The sequence below is a fragment of the Bombina bombina genome, chromosome 5 (assembly GCF_027579735.1).
Source record: "Bombina bombina isolate aBomBom1 chromosome 5, aBomBom1.pri, whole genome shotgun sequence".
NCBI classification, from domain to species: Eukaryota; Metazoa; Chordata; class Amphibia; order Anura; family Bombinatoridae; genus Bombina; species Bombina bombina.
In genome coordinates this window covers 527,914,589-527,929,202 of record NC_069503.1, presented here as the reverse complement: position 1 = coordinate 527,929,202, position 14,614 = coordinate 527,914,589, and the positions used below count along the sequence as shown (strand labels likewise).

Sequence of the window (14,614 nt, the reverse complement as noted above, 5' to 3'; positions counted from 1 at the left end):
GAAAAGACAGCAGCAAACAAGTAGGGAGGAGGACAAGTGAGTGAAGTAAGGTTAAATGTAGTTTGATTATATAAACTTTTGAATTAACCTTTTTTTCCCCCCTTCCTTTAATAGGTAAGTATATTTAGAAATTACAATGTTTCTTATTGGACCAGTTTTGTTTCCTTTTAAGAGAAAATAAAGACAAGCCTTCGGGAAGACTCAGTTAAATTAAAGAGACAGTAAACACCAAAAATTGTATTGTTTAAAAAGATAGATAATCCCTTTATTCACCAATCCCCACTTCTGGATAACCAACACTGTTATATTAACCCCTTCACTACCGGGACTTTCAGAGAAAATCTTGCCCAAATAGAGAATTTTTAGCATTTTTGCTATCACTCCACTTAAACAGAAATAGAGCCTTGGTTTTTTTTTTGGTTTTTTTTTTTATTTACCTGTCAAAACTATATATATTTTATAAGTAGACAACCCTTGATATTGATCTGGGCCCATTTCGGTATAGTTCATGCCACCATTTCACCGCCAAATAAAAAAAAAATTGTTAACTTTTTCACAAACTTTGGATTTTTCACTGAAATTATTTACATGTGGCTTGTGCAATCATGGTACAAATGGTTGTAAAAGCTTCTCTGGGATCCTCTTTGTTCAGACATAGCAGACATATTTGGCTTTGCCATTGCTTTTTGGTAATTAGAAGGCGTCACCACACTTATACACACTATTATTCACAGCAGTGAAGGGGTGAATTAGGTAGCTTGTAAGGTTAATTTTAGCTTTAGTGTAGAGATTACCCTGACACTTCCCACCTCCTGATCCCTCCCAAACAGCTCTTTTTCCTCCCTCCCTCACCCCCCCCCCCCCCCCCCCACTGGTCACCCCATCTTAGGTACTGGCAGACAGTCTGCCAGTATGAAAATGTAAGGCTTTTTTTAATGATTAAATATTTTTTATTTCATTTTTATATTTTCTGCAGTGTTGGATCCCCCCTTACCCTCTAACCTGCCTGATCCTCCCCAAAGAGTTCTTCTAACCCTCCCCTCTAATTAGTGTCTGCCATCTTAGGTCATGGCAGCTGTCTGCCAGAACCTATACATTTTTTTATTTATATATATATATATATATATATATATATATATATATATATATATATATTTTTTTTTTTTTAACATATTCTGTATTGTAGTGGTCCCCATTCCTCCTGTGATCCTCAGTTTGGTATCCCCCTTCCCCTCACCCCTCTTTTTCTATGGTGTAGCTGCCCCATCATTTTTATTTTCTGTCGCATAGAGCCCTGCCACTCCCTCTCTCCTCCACTGCTGGACTGCCCACTCGCATTCCCGGAATCGTTCCCACACCTCCAGCCGGCAATAGCAGTTGATCGCTACACACCGGGACACAGACAGTGTCACTGTGTGTAACCATCTGGTATGTGCCCTCATATGGAACCGGAGCACCAATCGCGCTCCGGTTCCATATGCAGACAGATGCCTGGCGCCCAGGAACTCCAGCTCTTGGCTGTAACTTAAGAGCTGAGACTGCTGGAGCTTCCTGAAGCTCAGACGTATATATATATGTTGTGCGGTACAATAGGCAAAGTACAGCGTATATATACGTCTATTTGGGTGAAGGGATTAAAATACTTTTTACCTCTATGATTACCTTGTATCTAAAGCTTCTGCAGATGGCTTCCTTATCACAGATCTTTTGACAGACTTGCATTTCAGGCTCTTAGTGCTGACTCTTAAATAACTCCACTAGGATGAACACAATGTTATCTATATAGCACACATGAACAAACAGTACATGTAGGAAGCTATTCACAGCCAGAATGTGAGATAAGAGGTGGACTGCAGAGTCTTATAAATCAGACTATAAGCTTACCTAGGTTTAGCCTTTATCAAAAATTACCAAGAGAAAAAAGCAAATTTGATGATAAAAGTAAATTGGAAAGTTGTTTAAAATTTCATGCATCTGTATCGAGAAAGTTTAATTTGGACTTTACTGTCCCTTTAAGTTTTTTTTTTCTCACATACAGATCAGTGCTAAAGCCAATATTTCACTGAAGATCACATTCCATTGTGGTGACATGATAAATAGTTTTAGTGATAGCTAACATAGATTGAGGATTACTTAAATAAACTCTGTTGGCTATGATTTAATCCTTTCACAATACTTTATAAATAGTACATTTTGCTGTATTGGTCTGTGTTACAGTGGCCCGAATACACACAAGATACATATGCGTTATGTTTCAACATAAAATAGCACCATTATTAGGCACTGACCTGTAGTAAAGCAGATCTGAGGCCAAAACACTGCTGATCATTTGACAGGCTAGGTAGTAGCAAACATTTATTTTCGAGCACAAAATTAGTATACATAAAAAGAAAATAAATTACTCCTATATTTTAAAATGTACATACCATTATAGAAGTAAAATACTTCAACACATCAGAGTGCATCTCCATTAATATTAATCTCTAATTTTGGAGTTCATCACAATCCTTTAGTAAAGTTTATGCAACGATTTTTCTAAACATTCACTATTAAAGTCTATGGGGATTTCTGTAAATAAATAATTTGATAAGCTTTTCTAAAGCGTGGTGATGGACCCCATTACAGTTGTTAAACACATACATACAGTCCTGTAGCATCTATGCTGATATCCCTTTAAACATGTTTTAACAAATCCCAGGATCCAGGGCTCCTAATTTGTTAGTTATAATACAGAAACTTATGTGCATGCAGTAAACTTCTCGATCATTATGCAAATTACAGAACCAAAATTAGTCCTGACATGTTCATTGTCGCCTTGGACCTGCTCAAACGCCCCCGTCCCGGTCCAACCACTTTCACCCATATAAATATAGAGAGGTATGGACACAGTATTGTTTCATTCATAAAATTATTGATGCGATCCCTGCTAGTCTACTTGACTCCATAGTTTTCTTACAAAACAAATACATTCAGGTTAGTTAAAACACCTGCAGAACAAAGAATTAACCATACCAGTCTTGCGTCTCTTAAACTCTGTTCTAACAAATACTGCATTTGAAACTAACCTTTTTCTGTTTTGTATTTGCATATTTGTGGCACAGAATATATAACAGTTTGTAAAAACTAAAATCCCCCTTTGAGTTACATTACTTTTTTTCCCCACTGTGTACACGACTGCAAAATAACACTTAAAGGGACAGTAAACTTGTAATTACAACATTTTTTGCAGTCTTCCAACAGATTAAAGGGATAGTTAGCACCTTGAGAATTTTATATAAAATGTTTAGTTATGCATAATAAAACACCTTTGAAGATAAACTTTATTTATTGTGTCCCCTTTTCATGTAATTTAAAATTGAGCAATTTCTACTTCTCAGAACATGAAAACCACCCCGCTGAGCATAAATATAGCCCTACTACATTTCTTTCACTAATTGGCTTTTATTGATAACTGCAAAACAGAATACTTTATACCAACTATAACAGAGGCTAGCCTTGTTGTCTGCAGACTAAAGCCCAGATTGCTACTGAAAAATAATTGCAGTAAAAAGGTTGTTAATTTGTTTTAGAAATGTTAAGACTTGGCTGATACATTATTCTATATCATTGGTTTTTAAACCTGTCCTCGGGCCTCCCTAACAGGCCACACTTTGAGGATATCTGAACTGGAGCACAGGCTAAATTAAAAGATGATTAGAAAATATGGCTACTTTATCTGCTCTCACCCATAGGTAATCCTGAAAACCTGGCCTGTTGGGGAGGCCTGAGGACAGGTTTGAAAACCAGTGTTTTATAGCAACACAACAGAAATGTCTTACAATTACAAGGTGTTTACTGTCCCTTTAACATAGCAGCATAAACTATAGCATAAACTATAAAATAGAGAAACAGAACGCATTCAAGTGTAGTAAAAAAAAATTGATTAGATTTATATTTGCAGTTAAACTAATTACAGAAATTAAATCTTACACAGTGTTTTAAATACATATATAAAGAATACAGATGGGAAAAAGTAAAAAAATTAAAAAAACAATGAGCTTGATACGTCTGCAATGTTATTTTAAATAAATTGGACATAATCTTAGAGGGGGCTACAAATTTACTACACAGAAATAATCCACATAGCTTTGTGTTAGTCTAAGTTGTTCTTTGCAAGTATAAGCCGCAAATTACATTTACATACGGTATTGAAAAAGTATGGGATACATCAACTGTAGAGAACACAAGTAAAAAAACTCAGCACACAACGTATAAGAGAAAAACTAGTCTTAAAATTCATCCATACAAACTAAGTAAAAAAATGTATGAAGAATTGCAGTTTTTAACTATTCACATCTCCTGTTATATGCATTTAAAACTAATATTTAGATGCGCATATTATCCAAAAGAAAAATAAAATCTTCACTAAACTACAATGGATCATCTTCCAGACTTCCAAAGGTTAGCAAAACTGCCCATTTAGGCAAAAATCCCATATGACTGTGGGATTTTATCATATATTTGGGTTCAAAAGAAATAAAAGATTACGTCACAATAAGGATTTTGTGGAGAGTTCTGCGTTATACAAAACAACAAAACATACTTTTTAAAAGTGTTTACATTCCAACTCAATTCTTCTATATCAAACACTTATGTTTCATACATCTCCAAATCAAATGACAAAAAAAACACAATTGTCACCCTTAAAAAATTTCACATTCTGAGCCGAATTGAAAACTGAATAATTCCTCTCAATAGATTTACCTCCTTCTGTTGTCGTTCCAGCTCTCGCATGCGTATATCTCTGGCTTCTGCTCTGGCCGCTCGTTTGGCAGCAAGCCTTGCCTCGGCCTGGAAAGAAAGAGATTATAGTGTTAACATTTATATTTCTTGGAACGATGCAAACTTGTTTCACACATTCAGTGTTTATGAGTCTACAATTTTATTAGTGTGAAAAAGGAAAACATATTAAGGTTGCTGACAACTAATAACAATCAATTCACTAGAGCTGTAACCATCTTGTATAAACACTAAATAAACTGACTTCGGATTTTCAGACTCTCTGGATACCATTTAGACAGTAAGTATAACACAGTTTAAACATACTTTATTATTTTGTCACCAAAAAAAAAAAAGACACGTAAAGCGTTCTACTATTAGTTATTAAAAAAATAAATAAAAAGTGAGCAGGACATAAATAAGAAAAATTGATCAGTACTTAAATATTGGTACATGACACAGTGTAAGGCATTAACCTATTACATATAGTTGACAAAATAAATGTTCATTCTGTTAAAATGTGTATTTGGGCTTTAAAGGGACATTAAACCCAAAATGGAAAACAGGTCAAAATGAAACACTTATAATTCAGAAAAAGCATGCAGTTTTCCAATTTACTTTTACTGTCTAATTTGCTTTATTCTCTTAGTATCCTTTGTTGAAAGGCATACCAGGGTTGGCTCAGGAGCAGAAATGCACTATTGGAAGCTACATTTAAATGTGTTTAAAATGTTATGCTCTGTCTTAATCATGAAAAATGTGGGTTTAATGTCCCTTTCAAGTCTATGGAAATGGTTTATGTTACCACCACCAGTTTACACAGTTTAAAACAGTAATGAAAACAAAGCCAAAATAAATGTTAGATAGAGCAATTAATATATTCAAAGATTAGCTTAAGAAAAATATGCAGATGTATTTTTTTATTGTATTAGTAGAACTTTATTATTACTGAAAAAATAAGTACAGTTTTATTGTTCAGAATCAGTTAAACTTAAATGGATTAGATAGAGCATTACATTTTAAACAGTTTTCCAGATTACCTCTATTATAAATTTTGCTTAGTTCTCTCTGTATACATTGTTAAAGAGTAATCCTAGATGAGCTCAGGAGAGTGCATGTGTCAAGCTATGAGAAAGCAATGTTTGCAACAGTGTTTAGAGCTATGGTATACATAGTTGCAAACACTGCAGCTATGGAATGCTTAAGACAAATGCACACTCCTAAGCTTCATTCAGCCTACCTATATACCACACATGCATTGGTTGCACACTCTAGTGACTCATTTATAAATGTTAAACTGTTCCTAATTGACCTTAGTCGAGAAGTAAAGCTAGAATAAAACATAGCAGCACCGCTTCTATTATAGAGGGAACTTGGACTTAAAGGGACACGAAACCCACATTTTTTCTTTCATGATTTAGAAATAGAATGCAATGTTAAACATCTTTCTAATTTACTTCTATTACCAAATTTGTTTTATTCTCTTGATATTCCTTGCTGAAAAGCATATCTAGATATGCTCAGTAGCTGCTGATTGGTTGCTGCACATAGAAGCCGCGTGTGATTGGCTCACCCATGTGCAGTTCTTTTTCTTCAACTATGGATATCTATAAAATTAAGCAAAATAAATAATAGAAGTAAATTGTAATGTTGTTTAAATTTGTATTCTCTATCTGAATCATGAAAGAAAAATGTTGGGTTTAGTGGCCCTTTAACTGTCCCTGTCTGAAGTCTACACTTGCACTTGTAACAGGAATTGTAAATATCCCAGTTTTCAGAATTAAATTATAGGTAAAGTCTACAAAATGAACATATACAGATATATTTTTTATTATTATTTTTTCTTTTACTACACCATATGAAACAATTTGTAGTACAATCTTAAGATGCTTAATATTTCTTTAAATTACTCTGGTTACGCTCTCCTATGATATCCACATCCCCATACTTCAAAAGGTGAAGATATTACGTTTTCAGAATAAATAAAACATACTAAAAATACAAATAATAGCACAGATAACTAATGCTACTGTGTTGACATAAAATTCCTGATTCCAGCAGTTCTGGTATAAATATGTTTTGTCTGTATTTGTATATTAACAGTTACGAGTCATATCAATGTTCTTTGTTACGTTTTATACTGTATTTCCAGATTTTGTGTGAAATGTATATATGTATGCTATGCGCATATATTTTCATATCATTTTTTATTTTTATAATTACAAAATGCTTTTTATGTCTATCCAATATTAATAATAGAGGAGTGAAATACAAACACTCACCTTTATGTTGTGACTACACTTGGATATATTAATTGTTGCAAGAAACACTACATTTTTGCAATTATTGTAAACAGAGGCAGGACAGTCATACACAGACAAAATGCCTATGTTTTTTTTTTTTCATTTCAACAGGCCATTTGTGTTTAGAGCACATTTTTTTGTAACAGGGTTGTATTTCTTTTTAAAAATATGTGTATAGCTTGACCAGTATCAAAGTACATTGTAGCAAAATACATGTGTACTCAAGTGGAACTTTGTATGTGCATATTTTCGGTATAAATATATAAAATAGTTTTACACACACACTGAATAGTTATAAGTAATATTGAAACTCAACATGTTTATAATATACTGTAAATTGTTTACTGATTTTGAAAATTGTGCATGTGTTAACCCTAGGGACAGATTGGTCACTGGTTGATAAGGACACTTCTGACAATTCTGTTGCTGAGCAGGGACACATTCACACAAGCATGAAAACAAAAAGTACATTTATTTGTATTATGTATTACAAGATATGGCAATTACCTAGTCCCTTTACTGACAGAAAAAAAACAGAATTTATGTTTACCTGATAAATTACTTTCTCCAACGGTGTGTCCGGTCCACGGCGTCATCCTTACTTGTGGGATATTCTCTTCCCCAACAGGAAATGGCAAAGAGCCCAGCAAAGCTGGTCACATGATCCCTCCTAGGCTCCGCCTACCCCAGTCATTCGACCGACGTTAAGGAGGAATATTTGCATAGGAGAAACCATATGTTACCGTGGTGACTGTAGTTAAAGAAAATAAATTATCAGACCTGATTAAAAAAAAACCAGGGCGGGCCGTGGACCGGACACACCGTTGGAGAAAGTAATTTATCAGGTAAACATAAATTCTGTTTTCTCCAACATAGGTGTGTCCGGTCCACGGCGTCATCCTTACTTGTGGGAACCAATACCAAAGCTTTAGGACACGGATGAAGGGAGGGAGCAAATCAGGTCACCTAAATGGAAGGCACCACGGCTTGCAAAACCTTTCTCCCAAAAATAGCCTCAGAAGAAGCAAAAGTATCAAATTTGTAAAATTTAGAAAAAGTGTGCAGTGAAGACCAAGTCGCTGCCTTACATATCTGATCAACAGAAGCCTCGTTCTTGAAGGCCCATGTGGAAGCCACAGCCCTAGTGGAGTGAGCTGTGATTCTTTCAGGAGGCTGCCGTCCGGCAGTCTCATAAGCCAATCGGATAATGCTTTTAATCCAGAAAGAGAGAGAGGTAGAAGTTGCTTTTTGACCTCTCCGTTTACCAGAATAAACAACAAACAAAGACAAAGTTTGTCTGAAATCCTTAGTAGCTGCTAAGTAAAATTTGAGAGCACGAACTACATCGAAGTTGTGCAACAAACGTTCCTTCTTTGAAACTGGATTAGGACACAAAGAAGGCACAACTATCTCCTGGTTAATGTTTTTGTTAGAAACAACTTTTGGAAGAAAACCAGGTTTAGTACGCAAAACCACCTTATCTGCATGGAACACCAGATAAGGAGAAGAACACTGCAGAGCAGATAATTCTGAAACTCTTCTAGCAGAAGAAATTGCAACCAAAAACAAAACTTTCCAAGATAATAACTTAATATCAACGGAATGTAAGGGTTCAAACGGAACCCCCTGAAGAACTGAAAGAACTAGGTTGAGACTCCAAGGAGGAGTCAAAATTTTGTAAACAGGCTTGATTCTAACCAGAGCCTGAACAAAGGCTAGAACATCTGGCACAGCAGCCAGCTTTTTGTGAAGTAACACAGACAAGGCAGAAATCTGTCCCATCAAGGAACTTGCAGATAATCCTTTTTCCAATCCTTCTCGAAGGAAGGATAGACTCTTAGGAATCTTAACCTTGTCCCAAGGGAATCCTGCAGATTCACACCAACAGATATACCAAATTATGTGGTAATTTTTCTGGTTACAGGCTTTCAGGCCTGAACAAGAGTATTAATAACAGAATCTGAGAACCCTCGCTTTGATAAGATCAAGCGTTCAATCTCCAAGCAGTCAGCTGGAGTGGGTCGAACGGACCTAGAACAAGAAGGTCTCGTCTCAAAGGTAGCTTCCATGGTGGAGCCGATGACATATTCACCAGATCTGCATACCAAGTCCTGCGTGGCCACGCAGGAGCTATCAAAATCACCGACGCCCTCTCCTGATTGATCCTGGCTACCAGCCTGGGGATGAGAGGAAACGGCGGGAACACATAAGCTAGTTTGAAGGTCCAAGGTGCTACTAGTGCATCCACTAGAGCCGCCTTGGGATCCCTGGATCTGTACCCGTAGTAAGGAACTCTGAAGTTCTGACGAGAGGCCATCAGATCCATGTCTGGAATGCCCCACGGTTGAGTGACTTGGGCAAAGATTTTGCAATGTCTGACGACTCAGAAAATCCGCTTCCCAATTTTCCACTCCTGGGATGTGGATAGCAGACAGGTGGCAGGAGTGAGACTCCGCCCATAGAATGATTTTGGTCACTTCTTCCATCGCTAGGGAACTCCTTGTTCCCCCCTGATGGTTGATGTATGAACTTGGCCCTCGCTAGCTGAGGCCAAGCTTTGAGAGCATTGAATATCGCTCTCAGTTCCAGAATATTTATCGGTAGAAGAGATTCTACCCGAGACCAAAGACCCTGAGCTTTCAGGGATCCCCAGACCGCGCCCCAGCCCATCAGACTGGCGTCGGTCGTGACAATGACCCACTCTGGTCTGCGGAAGGTCATCCCTTGTGACAGGTTGTCCAGGGACAGCCACCAACGGAATGAGTCTCTGGTCCTCTGATTTACTTGTATCTTCGGAGACAAGTCTGAATAGTCCCCATTCCACTGACTGAGCATGAACAGTTGTAATGGTCTTAGATGAATGCGCACAAAAGGAACTATGTCCATTGCCGCTACCATCAAACCTATCACTTCCATGCACTGCGCTATGGAAGGAAGAGGAACGGAATGAAGTATCCGACAAGAGTCTAGAAGTTTTGTTTTTCTGGCTTCTGTCAGAAAAATCCTTATTTCTAAGGAGTCTATTATAGTTCCCAAGAAGGGAACCCTCGTTGACGGAGATAGAGAACTCTTTTCCACGTTCACTTTCCATCCGTGAGATCTGAGAAAGGCCAGGACAATGTCCGTGTGAGCCTTTACTTGAGGAAGGGACGACGCTCGAATCAGAATGTCGTCCAAGTAAGGTACTACAGCAATGCCCCTTGGTCTTAGCACCGCCAGAAGGGACCCTAGTACCTATGAGAAAATCCTAGGAGCAGTGGCTAATCCGAAAGAAAAGGCCACGAACTGGAAATGCTTGTCCAGGAATGCAAACCTTAGGAACCGATGATGTTCCTTGTGGATAGGAATATGTAGATACGCATCCTTGAAATCCACCCTGGTCATGAATTGACCTTCCTGGATGGAAGGAAGAAGTGTTCGAATGGTTTCCATCTTGAACGATGGAACCTTGAGAAACTTGTTCAAGATCTTGAGATCTAAGATTGGTCTGAACGTTCCCTCTTTTTTGGGAACTATGAACAGATTGGAGTAGAACCCCATCCCTTGTTCTCCTAATGGAACAGGATGAATCACTCCCATTTTTAGCAGGTCTTCTACCCAATGTAAGAATGCCTGTCTTCTTATGTGGTCTGAAGACAACTGAGACCTGTGGAACCTCCCCCTTGGAGGAAGCCCCTTGAACTCCAGAGAATAACCTTGGGAGACTATTTCTAGCGCCCAAGGATCCAGAACATCTCTTGCCCAAGCCTGAGCGAAGAGAGAGAGTCTGCCCCCCACCAGATCCGGTCCCGGATCGGGGGCCCGCATTTCATGCTGTCTTGGTAGCAGTGGCAGGTTTCCTGGCCTGCTTTCCTTTGTTCCAGCCTTGCATAGGTCTCCAGGCTGGATTGGCTTGAGAAGTATTACCTTCCTGCTTAGAGGACGTAGCCCTTGGGGCTGATCCGTTTCTGCGAAAGGGACGAAACTTAGGTTTATTTTTGGTCTTGAAAAGACCTATCCTGAGGAAGGGCGTGGCCCTTGCCCCCAGTGATATCAGAGATAATCTCTTTCAAGTCAGGGCCAAAGAGTGTTTTCCCCTTGAAAGGAATGTCAAGCAATTTGTTCTTGGAAGACGCATCCGCTGCCCAAGATTTTAACCAAAGCGCACTGCGCCACAATAGCAAACCCAGAATTTTTTCGCCGCTAACCTAGCCAATTGCAAGGTGGCGTCTAGGGTGAAAGAATTAGCCAATTTAAGAGCACGAATTCTGTCCATAATCTCCTCATAAGAAGAAGAATTACTAATAATCGCCTTTCCTAGCTCATCAAACTAGAAACACGCGGCTGCAGTGACAGGGACAATGCATGCAATTGGTTGTAGAAGGGAACCTTGCTGAACAAACATCTTTTTTAGCAGACCTTCTAATTTTTTATCCATAGGATCTTTGTAGAGTAGAAACCGCCCCCTCGACCTTGGGGACTGTCTGCCATCAGTCCTTTCTGGGGTCGACTATAGGAAAACAATTTTATAAATATGGGGGGAGGTACTAAAGGTATACCGGGCCTGTCCCATTCTTTACTAACAATGTACGCCACCCGCTTGGATATAGGAAAAGCTTCGGGGGGCCCCGGGGCCTCTAAGAACTTTTCCATTTTACATAGTGGTTCTGGAATGACCAGATAATCACAATCATCCAAATTGGATAACACCTCCTTAAGCAGAGCGCGGAGATGTTCCAACTTAAATTTAAAAGTAATCACATCAGGTTCAGCTTGTTGAGAAATGTTTCCTGAATCTGAAATTTCTCCCTCAGACAAAACCTCCCTGGCCCCCTCAGACTGGTGTAGGGGCCCTTCAGAAACCATATCATCAGCGTTCTCATGCTCTACAAAAATTTTCTAAAACAGAGCAGTCGCGCTTTCGCTGATAAGTGGGCATATTGGCTAAAATGTTTTTGATAGAATTATCCATTACAGCCGTTAAATGTTGCATAGTAAGGAGTATTGGCGCACTAGATGTACTAGGGGCCTCCTGTATGGGCAAGACTGGTGTAGACGAAGGAGGGGATGATGCAGTACCATGCTTACTCCCCTCACTTGAGGAATCATCTTGGGCATCATTTTTACTAAATTTTTTTATGACATAAAATACATATAGTTAAATGAGAAGGAACCTTGGTTTCCCCACAGTCAGAACACAATCTATCTGGTAGTTCAGACATGATAAACAGGCATAAACTTGATAACAAAGCACAAAAAACGTTTTAAAATAAAACCGTTACTGTCACTTTAAATTTTAAACTAAACACACTTTATTACTGCAATTGCGAAAAAGTATGAAGGAATTGTTCAAATTCACCAAAATTTCACCACAGTGTCTTAAAGCCTTAAAAGTATTGCACACCAAATTTGGAAGCTTTAACCCTTAAAATAACGGAACCGGAGCCGTTTTTATATTTAACCCCTTTACAGTCCCTGGAATCTGCTTTGCTGAGACCCAACCAAGCCCAAAGGGGAATACGATACCAAATGATGCCTTCAGAAAGACTTTTCTATGTATCAGAGCTCCACACACATGCAGCTGCATGCCATGCTGTCCTCAAAAATAAGTGCGCCATACCGGCGCGAAAATGAGGCTCTGACTATGATTAGGGAAAGCCCCTAAAGAATAAGGTGTCTAAAACAGTGCCTGCCGATATAATCATATCAAAATACCCAGAATAAATGATTCCTCAAGGCTAAATATGTGTTAATAATGAATCGATTTAGCCCAGAAAAAGTCTACAGTCTTAATAAGCCCTTGTGAAGCCCTTATTTACTATCTTAATAAACATGGCTTACCGGATCCCATAGGGAAAATGACAGCTTCCAGCATTACATCGTCTTGTTAGAATGTGTCATACCTCAAGCAGTAAGAGACTGCACACTGTTCCCCCAACTGAAGTTAATTGCTCTCAACAGTCCTGTGTGGAACAGCCATGGATTTTAGTTACGGTGCTAAAATCATTTTCCTCATACAAACAGAAATCTTCATCTCTTTTCTGTTTCTGAGTAAATAGTACATACCAGCACTATTTTAAAATAACAAACTCTTGATTGAATAATAAAAACTACAGTTAAACACTAAAAAACTCTAAGCCATCTCCGTGGAGATGTTGCCTGTACAACGGCAAAGAGAATGACTGGGGTAGGCGGAGCCTAGGAGGGATCATGTGACCAGCTTTGCTGGGCTCTTTGCCATTTCCTGTTGGGGAAGAGAATATCCCACAAGTAAGGATGACGCCGTGGACCGGACACACCTATGTTGGAGAAAAAAGTTTAAGAAATACCAAAATGAACCCCTGCATTTATTTTACATGAAACCAAAGAGCTGATATCCTATCCTCAGTTTCTTACGTCAGTCAGCATAAACCAACATTAACAGTAGGGGAAAAAAACATGTGAATGGTAAGCGTCATCTTATGTTACCATGGATTTCTGAGTCAAAACAAATATAAGCAACTATTACTAAGGCACAAGAGACTTATTTTTTGTGGCACAACTTTCATTGCTTAAAATAGAAAGATTACATTAGAGTTACGTGAGTGGGAATTGGAGTCATTAAAGGAATATTAAACAGTCTGCTTCATTGCTGTAATACAAAAAAGCACAAACAGTGGTATATACTTTATATAAATCATTGCAATATGTGATATTCATCTATTTAAATTGATTTATTTTTTTTAGACTTCATTTGTGCAGTGTCCATTGCTTCCCGTCACAGCCCTACAAAGAGGCTGTGGTCTTTACAAGAAGTTTATCTAGCATGATGTCATAAAACTTCCAGAGGTTTAGTATTAAAGGGAAGTAAAGTCATAGATATTCATGATTTAGACAGAGCATACAACTTAAAACAACTTCCCAATTTACTTCTATTATTTAATTTGCTTCTTTCTCTTGTTATTCTTTGTTGAAAGGTTTATTTAGGTAAGCTCATGAGCAGCAAATAACTAATGTTCTAGCTGCTGATTGGTGGCTGCATATATATATACTGATTGTCATTGGCTCACCAATGTGTTCAGTTAGAAGCCAGAAGTGCATTGCATCAACAAATTATACCAAGATAATGAAACAAATTTAATAATAGAAGTTAACTGGAAAGTTGTTTAAAATTCTATGTTCTACCTAAATCATGTAAGAAAAAAAATTGGGTTTCATGTCCCTTTAAGTGAATAGACTAGATAATCAGGGAGTCAGATTTGCTCATGCTCAGAACTGGCAGAATGAATCCTAAGTTTAAAAAATATCTCCGCTCTTTTCACACTGAGGGCAGGGGCTACAGTGACAAATTATAAATGCTAATTTGTGCAAGAAAACACTGTTTTTGCTGTTTTTACACAATCTGTCTCTTGTTATGTTTACTTTGATTTAACATATTTGTTTTTACTAAAAGAGCACTGTTTTATATCCCTTTAAAAGAGCACTTCAGACCGCATTCCACATTGTTGTTCAACAACAAAAAAAAGTTAATTAACTATGTATTTCAAGTTGCATAAAGAAATTTGAACACACAAATAGAAAATGCTCTTATGTGT

General features: G+C 37.9%; 1 protein-coding gene across 4 annotated transcripts in view; it reads right to left on the bottom strand.

Moving 5' to 3' along the window:
- The window catches only part of LRRFIP2 (LRR binding FLII interacting protein 2), a 658,447-nt gene that overhangs the window by 262,223 nt on the left and 381,610 nt on the right, over nucleotides 1-14,614 (bottom strand). For all 4 annotated transcript variants that reach the window (XM_053714454.1, XM_053714450.1, XM_053714453.1 and 1 more), the window contains one exon: nucleotides 4,744-4,830. In XM_053714454.1, coding sequence (XP_053570429.1) covers nucleotides 4,744-4,830 — 87 coding nt within the window. The remainder of the gene's footprint in view (nucleotides 1-4,743; nucleotides 4,831-14,614) is intronic.